The sequence below is a fragment of the Wyeomyia smithii genome, chromosome 2 (assembly GCF_029784165.1).
Source record: "Wyeomyia smithii strain HCP4-BCI-WySm-NY-G18 chromosome 2, ASM2978416v1, whole genome shotgun sequence".
In the NCBI taxonomy this organism is placed as follows: domain Eukaryota; kingdom Metazoa; phylum Arthropoda; class Insecta; order Diptera; family Culicidae; genus Wyeomyia; species Wyeomyia smithii.
In genome coordinates this window covers 148,833,977-148,856,571 of record NC_073695.1, presented here as the reverse complement: position 1 = coordinate 148,856,571, position 22,595 = coordinate 148,833,977, and the positions used below count along the sequence as shown (strand labels likewise).

Genomic DNA, 22,595 nt, shown 5'->3' with positions numbered 1-22,595 from the left:
AAAGACTCAGCCAAAATACGAATTTCGCCTCGGCGGCCAATTTGAAAATTAACTTTCAAATTACAAAGAAATGATGAAAGTTCTGAACGAAAAGCTTTAACGATTACCACAATAGGTGGCATGCTTGTCTTTACTCCTCAGTAAACCTCTAGAGTGCAGGAGAACATCTTGCACTGCGGAGACAACTGCCGTCACACTAAAGAGCAAATCAATACGCTCATGCTAGAAGAGAGCGACAAACGATTTTTATCTGTTGAGCTACCTGAACGCACTGCGGTGAAATCTGAAATCTCTCTCTTGCGAGACAATGAACTATGGTGTACTTTCTCACACGTGTGGACATCACGCACATAATTACACTGCAGAGCTATCAGCGGTGCGTTTCACAGTTGGTTTCTTGAGAATGGCAGAAGAGGAAAAGAGATTGGGAGAAAAAAAATAGACTGCGTTGCTCGTGCCGCTCGTGCCGGTCGAATTTACTCTGGTGGAATTCGTTCGTAGCTACACGAGGACTACATTTTTGCCCGGTAGGTTTTTTGCACCTTCCGGACTACTCGCCAGTGGACACTGTTGTGCACTTCTGCGTTTTCTCTGTAGAGTGATTCACCCCTCTTGTTTCTATCAGATGTGGGGTGAGCTGGAAGTGTGTTTGTCTCTCTGTAAGCTGCTTAAGACACTTTGGAGTGAGAAAAAAGCAGTGTGGTGAAAGCATTTGCTACACGCAGGCACATACTGTAAGGGAAGTGCGCGGTAAATTTTTTCTCCTCTCCTTTCACATACTGAGGAGAATGACAAGCATGATAGGTGGAACTTTAGTTTTCTTTTTTTTATAGGGGGGGGGGGGAGATGTTTTGTGATGAATTAATTATTTACTAATTTTTATTCAGAATTTTTACTGTGTGTTCTGCCACAAACGGTGACATATCAACACTATTACATATATTTTAAGCTTTATTTTATTTAAAGATTGTAATTGCTTCCGAGTTAAGTGAATATAATTGTAGGAAAATTGTAAACCTACTTGTCAAGAGAAAAAAAGGAGTACTTTAGTTTTCTTCATACCGGCATTTTGCTCAGAATGAGAAGCTTCAAATTTTTGATCCTCTATAGTGGAAAGAATTTCATACCTACTACTTTCTGAATCACTCGGAGGAGAAGCCTCACGTTTCCTCGTAGCCGCATCAAAGCGCCCTTTCTTGGTTTGTCCTGGCATTTCAGGACAAATTTCAATTCACTTTCACACAAATTTTGTCAACACAAATTTACACATTAGTTACTCGTTAAACGTTAAAAACAAATTCAATACTTTACGATTCAACAGATACTCTTTAAAAAAGATTACCTGCTGAAAGCGGAAAATTTCCTATATCTCTCGGTAGTCTAAGACATGCCTCGAGCTGTTGGTAAAATGCGACCGTTCTGCAAGGCAGTTCAAGTCGTACTGGGACGTTTATATACACCGACTGCTATTTGAACTGCTGTCGATCTTACCATACCATCCCATGTTTCCGGAGTTTACTTTGCCTTTGGGCCAGCACCTACATGGATTCACGTGGTCTGAAATGACCACTATGTCAACTACTTTAACCAGTTTGACATTGCCGTACCATTTTGTTCGTCTTGTGAGGTGCGGTAAGTAGACACGCCACCAAAAGATATTTACCTTCGCCTGTAAAGTACAGCAGTAACCCTTCTATATCCCGATACTGTCGTCAAATTCCGTTACCGATTTAAGGTCACTGCATGAACTCAAGATGAGATGATTTAACACCAAAGGCACCGGAGCCTCAAAATCTTCTGCCGGAACGTGCGTTACGGGACGTGAGTTGATGATGGTGTTCGGATGACTAAATTTTTCAAAGCTGCACTTTTGGAGTGGCTCAAAAACTAGAATATGCATTTGAATTACAATCTTGTTTACGATTTACATGACCATTACTTACTCAAATAGTCTCCGCCTTCCTTACGATACTTCCTTCCTGAACTCTTTCTACTGTATACTCCTTTCCCGCTTATTTTTCAATCAATCACCGTACCAGTCTACGTGACGTTACGGTACTACTCTGGATGGTCAATCGCAGTGTTTCAACAGGTCCTCAATCAAAGGATATATATTCTATTTTTCACTACGGTCCGATCCGGTTCTTCGGTTAAAGTGTGCTACGAAACTGGTAAGTTTTTATTTGTATAAATGATATATTTCCACTACTAGCTTTATTTTAATTTTTTGCTTACAGGTGTCGAGACCAACCAGGTTCACCGAGATTTTCACCTCTTCACTCCTAACACTTATTATAATCCCGAAAGTTTATAATTAAATAGTTGATAAAAATCACGTTAGCTTGATATAGCGAAAACTTTGTTTATGTTTTTCTTTTTCCTCTTCTCCTGCTAGTCAGTTTCCGCTGTCGATCTATCCATGACAGATGAGCGTGTTGGCATATTTTTCATTTGCGTTGTTTTGTTTTCGTTTCGTGCGAAACGGTACTCGCCAATTTTACCGTCTACGGTTGATGCCCGGTGATGCGAACATTCCCCTGCCCGTAACATCCGGTAGAGCTTTCTGTACTTCCGGATTTACCATCCTGTATCTCCATCACCGCCAGAGTAGCCACGCCTCGTCGATACACTTTGCCATCCGCTGTTCTTACTTCCGCTTGTCGTATTCTTCCATCGGCTCCCTTTACGACTGCCTGTACGCGTCCTCGTCTCCAATACTTCCGGTTCTTGCCTTCCACCAGAAAGACTAGATCTCCGACTTCCAGTGGCTTCGTGTCCTCGAACCATTTCGGGCGATGATTAAGAGTCGGCAAGTACTCCTGCGACCACCGCTCCCAAAATTTTCTGGCCAGGCCCCACGATCGGTAATACATGTTGCGCAAAGCTTCATAATATTGATCCGGGTTGTCCAAACTGCGCCTTCTTTGGTCACTGTTCCACGGATGAAATGGTTTGGTGATAGAGCTTCTTCATCGGCGGACTCCTGTGGAATATAAGTGAGTGGTCGGGTATTGATTAAATCCTCAGCTTCTGCCAAGGCCGTGATGAGAATCTCATCAGTCAACCTCCGCCCGTCATCCAGGACCCTCAAAGCTTCTTTGACGGACCGTACCATCCTCTCCCAGACACCGCCCATGTGTGGTGTACCGGGAGGGTTGAAATGCCAGGCTGTGATGGACGAAGTGACCCTTTCCGCACACTCTTTGTGGATCTTCTCGATCTCCTTGATCATCGGAGAATATGTGATCGGGAGTGCCTCGCTTGCTCGAGAAACGTCTGATAGCCATCAGGCAGGACTGCGAGCTCAAACTGTACACTACGTCCAAATGCACAGCCCTCACAGCCATGCACGTAAAAACCGCTACCCATCTCTTCTCTATCCGCCGACCTATGGCTACCTCTACTGGTCCTAAATAATCGACACCTACTGCACTAAATGGTCGAAGATGAGAAGTGGTGCGTTGAACGGGTAACGGTGCCATCAAGGGAGCAGCCGGAACACATCGATTCACCTTGCACCACACACATGCCTCGGTCGCTCGTCGAATCGCTGTACGTGCGTTCTGGATCCAGAATTTCTGACGGAGCTCATTGAACACGGTCTCCCTGTAAGCATGACCGTATTTTTCGTGGTAATGTAGAATTAGCTTCTGCGTTATCTCTTGTTTCCCCGATAGGATGATAGGGAATTTCTTGTCGAACGGGATCGCTTCATTGGACTCTATCCTTCCTCGTACTCGCAGCACCCCTTCAGTGTCCAGGATTGGAAAACGTCTGTACAGAATGCTGGATTTCTCGATTTTCTTCGGTGGTTCACCCGCTTCTAGCTCGAAATTTGCTGTAAGTATATCCATCTCAGCCGGAAAACTGGCGAATTGCGACTGCTTCCAAAGGATTATCTCTGCTAGTCGAAGCTCTTCTTGTTGAAGAGGTTGCTGAATCGTGGAAAACCGTGCTTTTATTAATCGTAGATGATGAGCCGTAGCCTGCGAAGTCAATGTTGGCTTACCAGCCTTTTTCCGGCGACAGTTGGCGACGAACCGGGCCACGGTAGCGGTTACCCGCACCAGTTTCGTCCATCGAGAAACAGCACTCACGTTGACCACTTCATGGAACGTCACTAAACCTCTTGCCTCTTCGGTAGTTTCCTCGAGTTGATCGATAATGGGCCACTGGTTGGGCGGTAGAAACAGCATCTTCGGACCATTCACCCAATCCGAATCGTTTTGCAACGAAGGTCCACGGCCCCATTTCGTGAGCACATCCGCGATGTTCTGTTTAGTTGGTACCCATCGCCAGTCCCTCATGTTGGTTACTTCCAGTATCTCCCCCACTTTGAAGGCGACGAACTGTTCGTATTTGAACTGATCTGACTGAAGCCACGACAGTACAGTTCGGGAGTCGGTCCACAGTATGGTGCGATCGATATCCAGCGTAGTGGTTTCCAGGAAAGTTTAGGTCATTCGTGCTCCGAGGCCGGCAGCCATCAGTTCCAACCTGGGAATCGACTGACGCTTAAGCGGCGCTACCTTTGCACGAGACATGACCAGACTCTTCTCCATCGACGACCGACCGTAGATATGCCACGCAACCATAAGCATGTTCGCTCGCGTCCGAAAAAGTGTGTAGCTCGAGGGACTCCACCGACGAAGATTCAGCATCACCCAGATAACATCTTGGATCCAATCCACTGCTGCCAAAGGTTCCAGCCAAAATCGTCAATTTCTTGGTCCCATTCGCAACCGCTTCGCCAGAGAAAGCGATCCGCCGCTCCCGGAAGATAAGAAGCACTGACATAAGCGGCACTAGTAGGTCCGGCCCTTTCAACAGCATTGAGTTAAGGGAAATTCCTTGGACCGTCGCGGCCGCGTCCCAGATGAGTCGGATTTTTCCCGGTTTCTTCGGATTCAGGACTACATTTAGCGGGAGATACCATGTCCTCTCGGGATCTGCAGAGCGCAGTTCTTTTTTGGTGGCTTCATGGGCGTATTTTTTAGCTTGATACTCGTCGATCTGGTTCCGAACGTTTCGATATAACTCTGGTGACCTTTCCAGGTTTTTCTCCAACTGCATTAGCCGCTTCAGTGCCATAGGGTAGCTGTCCGGGAAGCTAACGTCATCCTTGGCCCAAAGGAGTCCCGTCTCGAAACGGTTCCCTACGCGCTTCGTGGTTTGCTCTACTATAGACCGAGCCCTTTTGTCTTCAGCTGATTCTCGGTGCACCCGTACTACGGACTCATCAAGTGCATAATGGGATTTGAGTAGATCGTGAAGATCTTCGTTAGAGACCTGCTGGTGGTATCCCAGATAGCTGCCCTGCGACTCAGGCGATACTCGTCGTGGCCCGTACACTGTCCAGCCGAGTTGGCACCGTACTGCGATCGGCTCACTCGTAGTGCCAATCTTCGCTTCCAGAGGAGCGAAGGCGTGAATGTTGCTGAGCCCTATCAGAATTCCTTGTCGACCTTCATATGAACTGATCGGCAATCCCCGCATATGGTCATACTGCACCACTAGTTCGTCGGCCTTGAGTGTCTGGTGTGGTAGTCTCAGCTTGTCGACCGTATACACTGACCGCAGCAAAGTCTTCTCCGCATTCTCCTCATCAGCAGCGGAAGTCCACAGGTTCATACGCCTGGAGTTCTTTTCTACACGATAAACGTCCGCCGTCCAGTTAAGCACTAGCTTTTCCTTCACTCCGCCTAGCCCCAAACGATCAGCCAACTCAGTCTCTATCAACGTGATGGAAGCTCCTTCGTCTAGGAACACAAGCACAGCCAGTGATCTTTCTCCGCAGTGAATCATAACTGGGATCATTCGGAACATCATGGTACCGCTGGGTTTGATGTGTGCGTGCATGGCAACTGCCGTTGTGGCCGGATGAATCAGTGGATTGTGCGGGTCTCCGCAATCATCGACGTCGCACCGAATCTTGAAACGACATTGCCCACTGTGTTCATTCAAACAGACCTTGCACAGTTTCCATTTGCTCACGATCTTCATTCGATCCGCAAAGGGCATATTTTTAAAGTCCTGGCAGAACCTTAGCCGATGGTCGTCTCGTTTGCACGCTTTACACGGCTTCTGCCTCTTCCGATCGTTCCGCCCGTGGGACTCGTTCGCCGCGCTGTGGCTGTATAGAGCAGCTTTCTCCTTCGGCTTGGATCTTGCACTTGTACCAACTGCAGCTTTGGTGTCCGGCTTGTAATCGTAGTTGACGTTCACCTCGCATGCATCGGACACAATCTTGGAGATGAAATCCGTGAACGTTCGCAGCGTCACCTCCTTCTTCTTCCGTTTGTAGTGCAACCACTGTCGCTTTTCTCCGTCCGGGAGCTTATTGACCAAATCCTGAATCAGGATTGGATTCACAAGGTGCAGTGTGAGCTCAGCAGCCTCCAAATGCTCGCAGAGCTGCTCTACTGCATTTCCGAAGGGGATAAAACTGGCCAACCGGTCGGTTTTCGGCGAATCCAACTTACGAACCTTCTCGAGATGGTTTTGAAGCAGTTGCTCAGGGCGGCCATAAAGCTGTCGCAGCTTCGCGATTACCCTCGGAACCGATTTAGGGAGCAGTAGTTGTCCGCGAACCGACTCGAGTGCAGCACCCTTTAAGCTTTCCTGGAGTCTCACCAAGTTCTCTACATCCGAATAGCCACAAGCTTCGTTTGACGTTTGGTAGGCCCAGAAAAACAAAGGCCACTCTTCCGGTTTTCCGGTAAAGGTGGGAAGTTTTCTAGTGAGCCCGTTCCTCGCGCTCAACTGGGCTTTACTCGGCCCGGCACGCTGGTGCCCCTGCCCGTTTTGAGAGCTGATCTGGCTTTTCCTATCGCCTTCCAAGTCGACGGTTTTTTCCTCGTCGTCGTCATCGGAATCATCGGAGCTGTAATCGTCTTCATCACTCTCGACACCACTGTTGATATTCTCGAGGCGATCGAGATTTTCCTTCGTAAGCTTGCCAGGCTTTATTCCCTCCGGAGATTGCTTCGAGGTAGTTGCTTGGTCGTCTTGGCCTCTGGGTTTCTGATTTTTAATCTTCGACTTTTCCTGTACTTCTATCTTCTCCATACGCCTTTCCAGCTCGGAGATTTTCTCGCGATGCTCGTCTTCCATCGCCTTCATTTGCTCGAAGTGCATTCGTTTTTCCCGCAATTCCGCTTCGAATAGCGTACGTTTTTCCTCCATTTCCACTTCGCGCAAGTCCCTGGCGGCTTCCAGCTGCTTTTCGCGTAACATTCGCTCTAGGTGCATTTGCTTCTCCTTCAGTGCGTTGTTGATTTCCAACTCCTTCTGCTTGATCAACCATTCGGCTTCCATTTCCTTCTCCTTACGTTTCCTTTCCGCTTCCATAGCTTTCAGCTTCTCGGCGACGGTTGGAGGAATGGGAGTGGCATTTTTTTTCTCACGGGTCTTCTTCAGCTTTTCTTGACAAACTGCTTGGCACGACGCATCCGGACAGAACCACTTCTTGTCCTTTTTCGGCACCGTATTTACACCCACGCAGCGCGTGTGATACCAGCGGTCGCAGTTATCACAGGCAATCATAGCCTCATTCTCCGTCGAAATTTGTCCACATTGTTCGCAGGGGGTAGCAGTCAAGTCCAGGGATTTGCTACTCATCGTGGTTGAGGCCTCCGAAATCTCGTTATTTGATTTTTGAGAATGTTCGGATGACTAAATTTTTCAAAGCTGCACTTTTGGAGTGGCTCAAAAACTAGAATATGCATTTGAATTACAATTTTGTTTACGATTTACATGATCATTACTTACTCAAATAGTCTCCGCCTTCCTTACGATACTTCCTTCCTGAACTCTTTCTACTGTTTACTCCTTTCCCGCTTATTTTTCAATCAATCACCGTACCAGTCTACGTGACGTTACGGTACTACTCTGGATGGTCAATCGCAGTGTTTCAACAGGTCCTCAATCAAAGGATATTTATTCTATTTTTCACTACGGTCCGATCCGGTTCTTCGGTTAAAGTGTGCTACGAAACTGGTAAGTTTTTATTTGTATAAATGATATATTTCCACTACTAGCTTTATTTTAATTTTTTGCTTACAGGTGTCGAGACCAACCAGGTTCACCGAGATTTTCACCTCTTCACTCCTAACACTTATTATAATCCCGAAAGTTTATAAATCAATAGTTGATAATAATCACGTTAGCTTGATATAGCGAAAACTTTGTTTATGTTTTTCTTTTTCCTCTTCTCCTGCTAGTCAGTTTCCGCTGTCGATCTATCCATGACAGATGAGTGTGTTGGCATATTTTTCATTTGCGTTGTTTTGTTTTCGTTTCGTGCGAAACGGTACTCGCCAATTTTACCGTCTACGGTTGATGCCCGGTGATGCGAACAGATGGCTTTGATCTTGCTTAACAAATTTCGAAAGGTTTCATCACTGAGATGGTGTCGAGGTTGTGTTTCTTGCCAATTACTATTCACGCTCTGGATAAGTCTTTCTCATGCCAAGCGGGAAAAACTGGTGCGAGAAAGCACCACTCGCAATGGGGACTACCTATTTACTGGACCATCTTTTGATACAATTGATACAGCCAATTCAAGTTTTTCGTTTATTACCACAAAGTTATTGCTAAATTTGTACTTCGAACTCATCAGACACCTAGTTGAATAAATTGAAAACTTAATTTACAACAAAGTCTGAGTTTACTTTTTTAAACGAAGGCTATTGCTACGTTACGGCAAGGTGCCGAGCAGTCTGTATTTTAATTCTTCCAACAGAGACAAATCGCGCCAAATGACCTATGGTCGAATATCGACCATTTTTGATTTGACTGAAACTTTGCACACGTATTTGGCTTAGCAAACTGAGCATTTTTCCAAATATCTTAAATACCAATATAGTTCACTTACGTGAAATTATGAAGACAAATTGAAAATGACAGAAGCGTTAGTCACCTTTTCGACCGCTAGGTGCGCCACTTCTGATTTTGTTCTACACGACATGCGAAAAAGAGTAACTTTAACAATAATATTACCCTAATGGGTACATTGAAAAAAATGCACTTTTTATTCTGAAGTGGACTCGGCCGAAAATTTAATAATAATGAAGTTCGCCTACGTATGAGGCAATCCATGGGTGGTGTTCCACGGTTTGTACGTTTGTCGACCTCCGACAATATTTTGAGTTGTAAAATGGCGACTTCCGGTGTCTGGAAAACTGCCGAAAATGACCAAATACCACCTAATATGAGTGTTTTTTAACTAGAATGACGCTCAGAGGCCAGAAATTGTCTCCAAATGCCAGTTGGAAATCCAAGATGGCGACTTCCGGTTTCTGAAAAACAGCGGCAAATGACCAAATATGGGTATTTCCGCGATTGTTATGATGCACTGAAGCCACAAATCGACCTCAGACAACATTTTGAATTGTGAGATGGCGACTTCCAGTGACTGGAAAAGAGACGAAAATGACCAAATACCACCTAATATGGATGTTTCTTTAACCAGAATGACGCTCAGAGGCCAGAAATTGTCTCTGAATACCATTTTGAAATCCAAGATGGCGACTTCCGGTTTCTAAGCAACAGTGAGATATGACCAAATACCACCCAATATGGGTATTTCTGAAATCGTGATGATGCACTGAAATCACAAATCGACCTCAGACAACATTTTGAATTGTAAAATGGCGACTTTTGGTGACTGGAAAACTGCCGAAAATGACCCAAAAACAACCAAATATGGGTGTTTCTTTGACCAGAATGATGCTCAGAGGCCAGAAATTGTCTCCAAATGCCATTTTGAAATCCAATATGGCGACTTCCGGTTCCTGAACAACAGTGGCAGAAGACCAAATAACACTCATTATGGGTATTTCCGGGATTGTTATGATGCACTGAAGCTACAAATCGACCTCAGACAACATTATGAATTGTAAGATGACGACCTCCGGTGAATGGGAAACTGCCGAAAATGACCAAATACCACCCAATATGGGTATTTCTTCAACCGGCCGATTTCCATCCAATGTGAGATGCTTCGATACCAGGATGATACGCAGGACCTAGAATCGACCACAGACACCATTTTGAATTCTAAGATGGTGACTCCCGGTTTCTGGAAAACAGCCGAAAATGACTAAATAACACCTATTATTGGTGTTTCTTAAACCAGAATGAAGCTCAGGGGGCAGAAATTGTCTCCAAATGCCATTTTAAAATCCAGGGTGGTGACTTCCGGTTTCTGGAAAATAGCCTAAAGTGACCAAATACCACCCAATATGAGTGTTTCTTTAACCAGAATAATGCATGGAGCTAAAAATTGACCTCAGACACCATTTTGAATTGTGAGATGGCAACTTCTGGGAAACAGCCGAATACTACGACCAATAATTTCAAACGATATAAACAAATCGCAAGGAATTAATGAATTTGGAATGTTGAAAATTATTAAATTAAACACAAAAATGGACGGGACAAAGTTTGCCGGGTCAGCTAGTAAATACATAAATATGCTGGTTAAAGCAAAGCTGCAAGTGATTAATACGAAGATTAGAACTCGAAAGCAAAAAATTTGGATGGATAAAAAAAAAACAAAAAAAAAAACTTTCAAAGCGAAGAAAACTAAACATTAAATAATAGTTTTTGCATAACAGTTGTTATCACTAATTATGTTTGTTTTGTTGAACATCTTTTATATATAATATAATAAAGCTTTTAAACCAATTACAACATTATATGTATCCATACTTAAATTGTTAGATTGATAGAACATTCAAATGTTATCTAAGCTAAAAGTTGCACAACAACCATATACGACTATTGACAACCATTGTGCGGTTTCTCCTTTTATCTTCTCCACGAGTAATTGAAACCTTCATTTAATTGTACACTTCGTGGCCTGATCATTGAGCTTGAGCTTGACGGACGCACATTTCGTAGTTGCTTCCCGTGATGGATCTGAGCTAGTGAAGTTACACAGGGAACCACGTATATAGCAACTTGGGATTAGTTTACCATTTACACGTCATGGCCTGATTATTTGAATATTTCTTCTTAGTGCCTCGATAAGCTACATCACATTATATTATCAATATTTAACTCCCAGAATGGCGTTAGTTTTACATACCAACAATATACGCACGAAATCTGCAACATATTTTTTTCTGTGAAAGTATGAAATTGAGTCAACTAAATCTAAAATTGAGTAAATTCAGTTTCGTGTGTGAAAATGTCGGTCACACGCTCACAGAAATTCAACAACAATGCACAGTGGTACAGTAAGGCAATGTAGGCGGACATGAGTTTTTCGATGCGATTTTGTGGTTTTAGAGTAAAATGTTTTCTAAGAACTTGTTTCTTATATTTAGTCTATTTTTTATGTGCAAATGAAAATTAGAGTGGTCCTGAAATCGACTAAATAAAAATACTAAGTTTTTTATTTGCAGAAATAAATGTATACATTCATCGGCACAGTTGTAGATCAACTAATTTTAAGCAAATTTCGGTATTTCTTCACAATATTTATACAATATTTGTTCTTTCATATGATACAAAAAAAAATTTATATTTGCCCTAAACGGAAACATCAATATATCAAAAGGGCCTATTTTTAAAATAGAAATAGTGAAGAGTCCATCTGTACAATATATCGACAATGTTTTTTCATCAAAATTGGCGTATTTTTGATTATAGTTACCGAAGAAAAATTTTGTTTTTAAATTTGAATTGAAAAATAGAGCGAAAAGGCTTAGAATTAGTTGGTTTACAATTATTTATGCAAATAAAACCAAGTTAGTTTGTTTTTATTCCGTTGATTTTGAGACCACCCTAATTTTCATTCGCACATAAATAAAGGACTATGTATAAGAAACAACTTTTTACAAAAACTATGGCTTTAAATCGCAAACCAAAATCGCAACGAAAAGCTTATGTCCGCATAAATTGCCTTACTGTACCACTGTGCAATGAGTTTAGTTACCTTTTTCACCACAAGAGGGGGTGTTCCCTGTCTGTCTTTACGGAAATATATGGGAAATTAGAGAGTGAACTATATTGTTATTTTAAGATATTTGATTTTTCACAGACGGAGAGATTTTTTACACCCATGAGTTATATTCTAAAAGGGCGCATGCCTTTCGGCATATGTTTTATTCGAGGTATTGTAGCCCAGAAACCGTTGGTTGTATAGAAAAACTGTCTGAGAATGAGTTGCAGGGAATTAAAAATGCATCATAAAAAAATATGCACTGTAAAAAAAATTCTGACAAAAAAAATTGAAAAATTAACATTGAATTTCAATTTAAAAAATAAATAGTTGATTTTTTTCAATATTTTTTTAAGAAATTTGACGTTAATACTTTAAAAAAAATTCAGGATGGAGAAATGAAAAATAATTTTTTTATGGTAGATTATTTTTTCATAAAAACTCTAATTCAAACATTTTTCAAAATATTTGTATTTTAATGATTTAAAAAGATGCAGAGTCATTTTGAATCAAAGAGCTCTTGGTAGTTAACATTCTAAAGCCATCGGTTTTCGAGTTATATTGAATTTAAGCTCGAAAAATTAGTAATATATAGGAAAATACACGTTTTTCTTAATTTGTCCGTGGTTCTCCAGCAAATCGCTCTAACTTTCTTCCTATTGCTCAGATCTTTATGAAAATTTGTGAAAATGTCTCAAGATGTTGTATTCGAAGATAATGCAATAATTTTTTTTCGGTTTTTGGAAAACTAAAAAGGTATATAACCCCTTAAATGAAGATGAAAAACAAAGTTTTAGCGATGTACCGATGACCTATGCAAACGTTTTGAGCGGTAGTAAGAAACGTAAGGCATGTCCGGTCATCGTGATTAAACCAAAAGAGTCCACCCAAAGTAGCGAAGCTACGCGGGAGATTTCAAAATCAAAATTAAATCCGAAAACACACAAGATTAGTAACTTTAAAACCGGGAAAGACGGCTCTGTTATTATTGAGTGTGCAACAAAAGAAAATGTGGAGGTTGTGAAAAATGGCATTGAAGGTAATCTGGGTGAAAGCTATACAGCTGTTGTTCCCACACCTCCGGTGCCAAGATTAAAAGTGTTGGGCATGAGCGATCAATATTCCTCAGATGTCTTCATTGACTTTTTGAAAAGTCAAAATGAAGACATTGCAATTGGAGATTTCAAAGTCTTGCGTACATATGAAAATCCACGTTTCACGTATGACAAGTACAACGTTGTGATTGAAGTCGATAAAAAGACTTATGACTGTTTAGTATCCGCGAAAAAAGTAAATGTTGGGTGAGATCGGTGCCCTATAGTTCCAGCTATAAATGTCCTTCGATGCTTCAAATGTGGAGAATTCGGCCACAAGAGTACAGATTGCAAAAACCATGAAACGTGCTCTTTGTGTAGTGAGCATCATAGAACTTCGGAATGCACAACCACTGTATTGACATGTGTTAATTGTTCTAAGAACAATAAAGATCGTAAAATAAATCTGGACGTTAACCATGCGGCATCTAGTTCAGAGTGCCTAGTTTATAAAAAATTGGGGAGGTTGCTATTTATGTCAAAGAATCAGTACAATTCAAGGTTTGTTTCAATGAAGCAATTGAAGGAAATTGGTTTTTGGGCATAACAGTGGACCGAGGCATAAAGGTTGGTAACTATGGTGTAGTTTATCACTCCCCTAGTTCTAGTGATCAGCGATTTTTGCAAATACTAGAAAACTGGTTTGAGTTATTTGTGGATAGCCGCAAATTTAACGTGATTGCTGGTGACTTTAACATAAACTGGCGTGATAGCTTTAATTCGAGCCATTTGAAGAGATTAATAGAGTTTTGCAATTTAAAACAAGTTGTTACTGAATATACGCGTTTTTCTAGACTCAGTAAAACTTTAATTGATCATGTTTATACAAACTTTGATTCTGTTCGTGCTGCAGTAAACTCTGAATTGAAAATAACCGATCATGAGACTCTTGTTATTATTGTAAATCAGAGTATATACAGTGATGATAATTTAGTTAAACTAAAGTGTTGGAAAACTTACTCGAAACGAAAGGTTTCGTATCTTGTCGCGAGAAACGTGGATTTCCCATTATCGGGGTGCCTTGATCATAAAACCGATGTTCTCAATAACGTCTTAAAACGTGTACTAATCAGTTAGTGAAACAAAAGTTTGTTGTTGTGAAGAACTCCAACAAGTGGTACACTTTGGATCTTTTACGTAAGAGAGATGGATGGTATAAAAAGTCTTGTTGAACAAATAGTAATGATCACTGGCGTAACTATACGGTGGCGCGTGATATATATTCTCAAACTCTGATCAAACACGGAGCGAATATATACAGAGGAAAATTGAACTTCATAAAAATAACAGCAAAGAATTATGGAAAATATTGAATTCATTGTTGATACCTGGCGTTTGCAAATCGCGGTCCATAACCTTTAATGGCATAGAAGAACGATCGGAACAAGCAATCGCTTCTAAGTTCAATACTTATTTTATCGATAGTGCTTCAGATATCAATCGATCTATTGAATTGGTGGATGAACCTGATGAAATAAAACAGCCAATCAATGTTAACTGTACTTTGACCGGTTTTCACCCTATTTCATACATAGAACTGAAAAACATTTGTTTTTCAATGCAAAAAACGGCTGGAATCGATAATGTTAATGCAAAAGTGATTCAAGATTGCTTTCATGTCATCGGACACGACCTCCTTGGTCTAATCGATGAATCATTACAAACTGGGCACGTGCCACGAGTTTGGAAGGAATCTTTGGTGGTTCCTATTCAAAAGGTTGCTGGTACGAGTAAAGCCGAAGAGTTTCGTCCCATCAACATGTTGCACACATTAGAAAAATTTTAGAACTTGTTATCAAAGGCCAACTTTTAAATTATCTTAATATGAACAGTTTGTTAATACCAGAATAATCAGGCTATCGAGAAGGTCATTCTTGTGAAACTGCGTTGAATTCGGTGTTAGCAAAATGGAAAGAAAATATTGAGCGTAAAGAAACTATTTTTGCAGTGTTCTTAGATTTAAAACGCGCTTTCGAAACAATCTCTAGGCCCTTATTGTTACGAACAATAAAGCGCTTTGATATTATAGGTACTGCATACAAGTGGTTTGAGAGCTACTTGTGTGACAGAACTTAACGGTCTATTTTCAATGAATTTACATCTTTTCCCATGGGAAACATTCTTGGAGTACCTCAAGGAAGTGTATTGCCCATTTTATTCATAATGTACATTAATGACATGAGACAAGTTTTACGATTCTGTGATATTAACCTTTTTGCTGATGATACTGTAATGTTCATTGCAGCTAAAAATCTCGATTTGGCTACTATTCGCTTGAATGAGGACTTGTGTTCGCTGAGTAGATGGTTTAAATTAAAACAACTTAAACTGAATATAAGTAAAACTAAATTTATGGTTGTTGATACTGGCAACACTCACGGTTACACCGATAGAAAATTATACCAGTCGACAAAGGAGTTGTCATATTGACACTGTAACCCAGCCGTCGAAGGAGTTGTCACTGATTGAAGAGACAAGGGTTACTCCTTAAAATTTGCCAGCTCATCGTTCCTTTTTAATTAGACAGCCGTACAGTAAAGAACTCCTAGTATATATTTGATGCAGTTAAAGTTAAAATTACATTTGTAAAATAATGAAAGTTTACGAAAAAGTTAGAATTGTTCTTGAAACACGTGCAAACCTAAATTTGTAAGTTAACCCTAAATAAAACCTATTGCTTAAATTATTGTTAAAATAAAAATAAATTTACAGCTAAAGCTACATTATAACAAATTAAAAGCGTTGTGATTTGCTGACGAAATCAACCCACGGACGTTCAGGAACAAACTTTAGAAATTTTGTGGATATCTATCGATATGCAGTCCATTCCGGAGGAATCTGAGAATGGTGGGGCACCCCTCGCAGAAACGCTCGAGAATCGGTCAGATTGCGTACGTTGCGACTGTCCCAACAGTGCGGATAATATGGTTCAATGCGATAGTTGTCTAGCTTGGTGCCACTTTGCGTGTGTTGGTGTCTCCGACTCGGTTGAAAACCGTTCATGGTCATGCCCCAAGTGCCAAATAGACGATGTAGGCGGCATCGTCTCCTCATCTCGTGTCTCTCGTGGCTCAGATAAATCGGCCAGGCTGAATTTACAGCTTGAGAAGCTAGCAGAGCTCCAAGCAGCGCAGAGTAAATTCATCGAGGAAAAATATAAGCTACTCGAATCTCAGCTCGAAGCTGAGGATGGTGATAAGAGCGTACGTAGTAAATGCAGCCGAGTTAGTAAGCGGTCCAATACCGCTAAAGTGATGAATTGGGTAAATTCATGCGCAGAGCAAACTGGAGTCATCCAAGTTCCGATATCAGCGAACGGAGACAATCCAAACTTGCCGCCAGTACGAACCAATCAGACGCTACCGAAAGCTACCTTAACTGCCAGTCTCTCCCAGACACAGCTATCAGATGGTAAAATTGTGCAGAGCCCGCTTAAGCACCCCGCTTTGCCCACTCATCGACACTCGCATACTCACATTCACTCGGAGGTTGGATTGGTCGAAGCAAATTCCAAACCGAATGAAATGAGAAACAATAATACGATGCCACTCGCATAGTCAGCACCGACACAGTTGCCACCTCTCACAATGATATCATCATTTACACACGCGCTATCAAACGCACTATCAGCTGCACCTTCTATTGCGCCTACATCGTTGCCACCTAATGCGCAAGTACCGCAATCAGCAGCAATACAACAATCAGTGCCTGCACCAGCGGTAGCCGAGAAATATATTGCATCAGAATTCCAGCCTTCATCGTCGCGCGATTTGGTATCAGCGCCAGTAACAGCACCGTATGCTTCTACATCAATGGATCCACCTGCACCAGTGCAACGCATCGTATCCAGTCAACCAGAGTCTGTACCGATACCCGAAGCGTATCCTTCATCACAGTTTGGACGAATGAACGCACCCCCACCCGCAGCTATAGGTTCATCTGTACCTGCACCACCGTTAACATATTGGCCTACAGAAATCTTTGGTGAAGTATTCCCTGTGCCACCAGGTAAGCCAGTAAATTGTCCCTCTCACGCCAATATACCACCAAATAATATTAATGTCACCAACCAACATTTACTCAAACAATTTGGTAATATTGTTTTATCGCCATCCAAATTGCCATTGCTCAATGCAAACTTAGCCAATTTCGCCCCCACCTCCTCGCAATTTGCCGCTAGGCAGGTTATGCCTCGTGATTTGCCGATCTTTTCTGGTAACCCCGCGGATTGGCCGCTGTTTATCAGCAGTTTTATAAACTCCACCCTAGCTTGTGGGTACTCCAGAGCGGAAGACTTGTGCCGCCTTCAGCGTTGTCTCAAGGGTGCCGCGTACGAAGCCGTTCGAAGCCGATTACTTTTGCATGAATCGGTATCTCATGTAATGGAAACGCTCCATATACTTTATGGAAGGCCTGAACTTCTTATTTCCGCTCTTTTGACGAAAGTACGTTCAGCGCCAGCACCGAAATTGGAACGGTTCCAAACCATTATTGATTTCGGAATGTCTATTCAAAGTCTTTGCGATCATTTAGAAGTCACCGGACAAACCGCGCACATGTCAAACCCTACACTGCTCGTCGAATTAGTTGCAAAACGGCCACCGCATCTTCAAATGGAATGGGGATCCTACTTACAAAGATTTACTACATATGCTAACGTCAGTGCAAGTACGTTCGAGAAAAATAAACCCAAACCAAAAGCTAATATAAATGCCCACGCAAGCGCTGGTAATTCCGGTAATGCAATCGGCTTCCCATCTAAGTCGGATGATGAGAAAATATGTCCCGCTTGCAAAAATGTTGGTCATAGGATAAACGATTGTAAGACTTTCAGGGCGCTCACCGTTGACGGTCGGTGGAAATGTGTACAGTCTAATGCACTCTGTCGAAACTGTTTAAGCTCACACGGGAGAAGAAGTTGCAGGAAAATGAGCTGCTGTGGAACCAACGGCTGCGAATTTCGTCATCATCCACTTTTGCATTCGTCACGTACCAACGCGGGCGCAAGTACGAGTGCGAAGTCATCGGTGAATACTTCTGAAAATCTCACACACCGCATAATGCAGCATAATTCGTTCTTTCGTATACTGCCAGTGACTTTACACGGGCCTAGAGAAAAGGTAGAGACCCTCGCCTTCCTTGACGACGGATCATCTTTGACCTTAATTGAGGAAAGTATTGCCGAGGAGCTTGGTGTTGATGTTGTCAAAGCCCCTTTGTGTTTGCTATGGACGGCGAACGTAACCAGAGTTGAAAGTGAATCAAAACAAATTTCGCTAGTTATATCCGGTGCTGGGGGGAGAAAGCATAAGTTGAATGAGGTTCAAACCGTAAAAGAGTTGTTGCTTACCAAAACAAACACTGTCATTCGAAAACCTTGCTGCGCAATATACATACCTCAAAGGGATACCAGTCTCGAGCTACGCCGAGGCCGTACCAAAGATTCTTGTTGGGGTGAACAACCTAAATTTAATGGTTCCACTGAAGATAAAAGAAGGATTAACTCGCGAACCAGTTGCGGCAAAAACGAGACTGGGCTGGTGTATCTATGGCGGAAAAGGTTCTGCTGGTTGGAGATCCTCAGTCAACTGCCATATGTTCGAATGCTCGTCAGATAAAACGCTCGCGATCTGTTTAAGGATTTTCTAACCACTGATGAAGCCGTAGTACAACCGGTCGTGCTGCCTATATCAGAGGAAGAGAAGCGCGCTAACAAAATATTGGTAGATACAACGATTCGCAGAGGAAACCACTACGAGACAGGTTTAATATGGAAGTATGACCGCATAGAGCTTCCCGATAGCTACAATATGGCTCTCCGTCGGCTTGAGTGTTTAGAAAGGAAAATGAGTCGAAATCCTGAGCTCAAGGAAAATTTACAAAAACAGATATTGGCCTACCAACTCAAAGGGTATGCGCACCGTGCGAGTGATGATGAATTGGCCGCTGCAGATATTCGGCAAGTTTGGTATTTACCTCTAGGAGCGGTAATCAACCTGAAGAAGCCTTGTAAGGTTCGCATGATTTGGGATGCCAGAGCAGCTGTGAACGGAATTTCGCTGAATTCGGTTCTATTGAAGGGTCCCAATCAATTAACATCACTTCCAGGTGTCCTGGCTCGTTTTCGACAGTTTAAAGTGGCCGTTTCCGCAGACATCAAGGAGATGTTTCACCAAATTTTCATACGCAAAGAAGACCGACACTCGCAGAGATTTCTCTGGCGTGACGATCCGACCAATGTCCCAAATATATCTCATGGATGTCATGACTTCCGGGTCAACGTGTTCTCCTGCGTGTGCAGAGTCCATTAAAAACAAGAACGCTGAAGAACGCACCCGCGAGCTGTCGAAGGCATTGTACAAAACCACTATGTTGATGATTCACTTGAAAGTTATGAGTCAATAGAGGAGGTGATAAGGGTGTCTCAAGAAATGAGTCACGTTCATCTGAGTGGTGGGTTCGAGTTGAGGAATTGGTTGTCAAACAGCAGAGAGGTCCTCCATTGTTTGGGAGAAGCAGTGCCTGTAGAAGACAAACAATTGGCAGCAGACAAGTCAGAGGACTACGAGCGCGTACTCGGACTTTTGTGGCTGACACACGAGGATTGCTTTGGGTTTTCTACGGCGATGACACAAGAAATCGATCGATTAATGCAAAGCGACGAACCTCCTACCAAAAGACAAATGTTAAAGTGTCTCTTACAACTGTTAGTGTGGGTTTGAGACAAAATACCCGACACCTATCCGACTAGCAGATTGAAATACCCAAAACTGAATAAAAAGACAACAGGTATGGTGTTAACGTTTCATATTACTCCATTTGTCGGTTTACATTGCTTTACGTTGAGGGCATCACTCGTGCCTCTTAACTCCTATGATCTTTCTTAACTCCTATGATGGTTACGTAGAACGCACCGATAGCGAGGCGCTCTTGTTGCTTGCCGCCGAGCCTTCCGCTCACGACGAGTGTGTGCTGACTGCTGCTGAACTTTCCGCCCACAGCGTGATCGTAGAACGACTCTAATAGTTATCGAGTCCGCAAACCAAGCAGGAGCTCCGCTGCCAATCTCCGAAATGGTGCAGATCCAAACCGTGATGACGAGATTAAGACTGCAAATGAGATATGCAAAAAGAAAAGCCCTGTGGCCCCAGGAAATTAGCCACGGTTTCAGTTCGCTCTAATCGCACCACTTACTTCGCGTACGAAGGCTTTTTGATTCTGAATAGCTCTAGTTCAGTTAGAGTACAGCTTCCTGTTCGCTTTGAAGCGCCAACGTCGTATTGGGTTCCTCGGTGCAACAATTTCTCCCTAGCCGACCCCGCGATCGTGATACGCAGTACGTATGGAGAGCTCGATCTCCGATTGCCTGATTCGACCGTGCTAGGTGTGTCGATGTTTGCTTGCGTCCCTGTTTGTAGGAGTTTGTTAATACCGAGGCCAAAACGATCCTGGTTGGTACAATTTCTTACCGGTTCTTTTGATGTGATGTGACTCGAATGATGAGAATTTGCGGTCACCGTTAAGATTTTGGATTTGGTCGCAGTTTCGTGACATGAGGTTCACGATTTCGCAATGGCGGCCTGTCTGTTCACGAACTAGTTTCTGGCTAATCGTAAAGATCTAATCACTTTGAGCAGCGATAAAACTGTGAATTGAATGTGCACCAGCGACAGACGTCACGAAATTCGTTGCAATCTCTATGCGTGTTAATTTTTAAACCGCACCAATATTCGCTGTTTGACACTGATGACGGACGCACCTTCTTGTGAGACGATCTGTCGGCGACTCGCCTCGCTAGTGATCAAGCTATCCTGCTTCCCCTGTCTGGCTGACTGCTTCTCCGTGTGCGTGCGCTCGCGCGGCGGAAGGCGATCGGCAATCCAATTCAATGGCCGACTCACTTTGCAAGCGAGTAGCCCCGCGGCGAAATTAGATGTTACGACTGGGCGTCACCTTTCGGGTTGCACGTTCCGTAAACACTACTGCTTTTTGGCTTAGTTTAATTCTTTAATTCGGTTAACATTTCTAATTCTAGCTTTGTATTTAATTGAACGATGGTATCGTCACTAATAATTTCTTAACTATCAAAACAGATCTAACATAAACCTACCGCAGCGGAAAAATTTTTTATGAATCGGTGATCAAACGATTCATAAAAAAATCAAAAACTTATTTTTCGGCATTATGATCAGAGATAAGTCGGTCATCTATCATCTCTTGAGCAGACCTCAAGGTTTGGAATCGACTAAATCAAAAATATTATATAATCTTAGCGCAAGTCACAACTGCCTGCCAAATCATTATCCTGCTTAATTGCATAGAATGCTTCATCTCAACTAACTTAATGCGCCAGCGAATTCTGACAGATGTACTAAGACCACTCAAATCGTCTCTGATCAAAACCGTTTTTCAAGCTTCCGTGACTCCGTCTAGCTACGGTGAACATCTAAATGGATTTTAGCCTATGATTTTACTATTATAGGCGCAATCGCACACAAAACAAAAAAGAAGGATGAATGGTACAATTTACATATTAACAAATAACTAAGTTTTATTTGTGATTGTTTGTGCGTGTCTGAGAAAAGTTGCATTTCCGCGACTTAATCGACATGAGCTCAGAGTAGGGGTTTTACCGCGCCCCGATTCGCGTTACTTTTGGATGCTTTTTTCAGGCCGACCCTCAGAAAGTTTTTGCCTTATGGATGCGCATTTGAATAATTTGGACCCACCTGATGAAATCTGTGAACGCTTAGCTGATTGTGATTACCTGAAGTGTGGATGTTGTGCTCAATTTGTCTCGATCGGTTAACGGTATGACCACTTGGTGTGTTTGGTGTGAGGCTTACCTTCGTAGTTGGCGTTTGACTGTGGACATAGCTTGTTGAAGGAGTACTGCGTCGTTGTTCTATACGGTCTTCAATCGAAGTGGAGAGGTAGTTTAATAAAGTTGTTGCTCATCACACTTGATTGGACTGTCGATTCTCCACTTGAAGATTGTTTGTAAGCTCATAGCTCGTTGTTGGCAGGTTGTGCCTGCGGACATAGATGGGTTAGCGGTTCTTAGTCTGCCTTGATGTCTTTGGCATGATAGCGGCCTTGTTTACCGTCAGTGACGTCTTCCAACAGATAGACGTTTTTTCCCAAAACTTGTTTCACTAACGCTGGAACGAACTTGTGGTCGAGTTTTTTATTTGCCTGGTCTGCCTTGGACGATTGTGTGAAAGTTCGTCTCCAAACTATGTCGCCAATCGTGAAGTCTACCTGACGGGTACGCAGATTGTATCGCTGTTTGGTTTTCTCGTGGTTGTTCCGTATCCTCTGTAACACAAATTGGTGAATGCGCCGTATCGTCGAGAACCTCAGATTCTGCGCCACCTTCGGGTCTTCTGGCGTGTTCAAGTCTTGTTGTGTGTATACATCCGTGTGAAGTAGCAGACTCCTACCGAAGTTTGCCTCGTGCGGACTGACTCCGGTCGCTTCATGCTTCGCTGAGTTGATCGCTGCGGTGATGGCTGCTAAGTTCTCATCCCATTCTCGGTGGTCTCCATCTA

At 42.7% G+C, this 22,595-nt stretch overlaps 1 protein-coding gene across 1 annotated transcript; it reads right to left on the bottom strand.

Moving 5' to 3' along the window:
* Window positions 1-4,515: 4,515 nt before the first annotated feature.
* LOC129720049 (uncharacterized) lies at window positions 4,516-7,350 on the bottom strand. The gene has a single exon (XM_055671462.1). It carries the CDS (start codon window positions 7,348-7,350, stop codon window positions 4,516-4,518), a length of 2,835 nt encoding a protein of 944 aa, XP_055527437.1.
* Window positions 7,351-22,595: the final 15,245 nt, after the last annotated feature.

What these genes read in the sequence shown, in the direction of transcription:
- LOC129720049 (XM_055671462.1), bottom strand. Translation starts at nt 7,350, where the DNA reads ATGGAAGCGGAAAGGAAACGTAAGGAGAAGGAAATGGAAGCCGAATGG.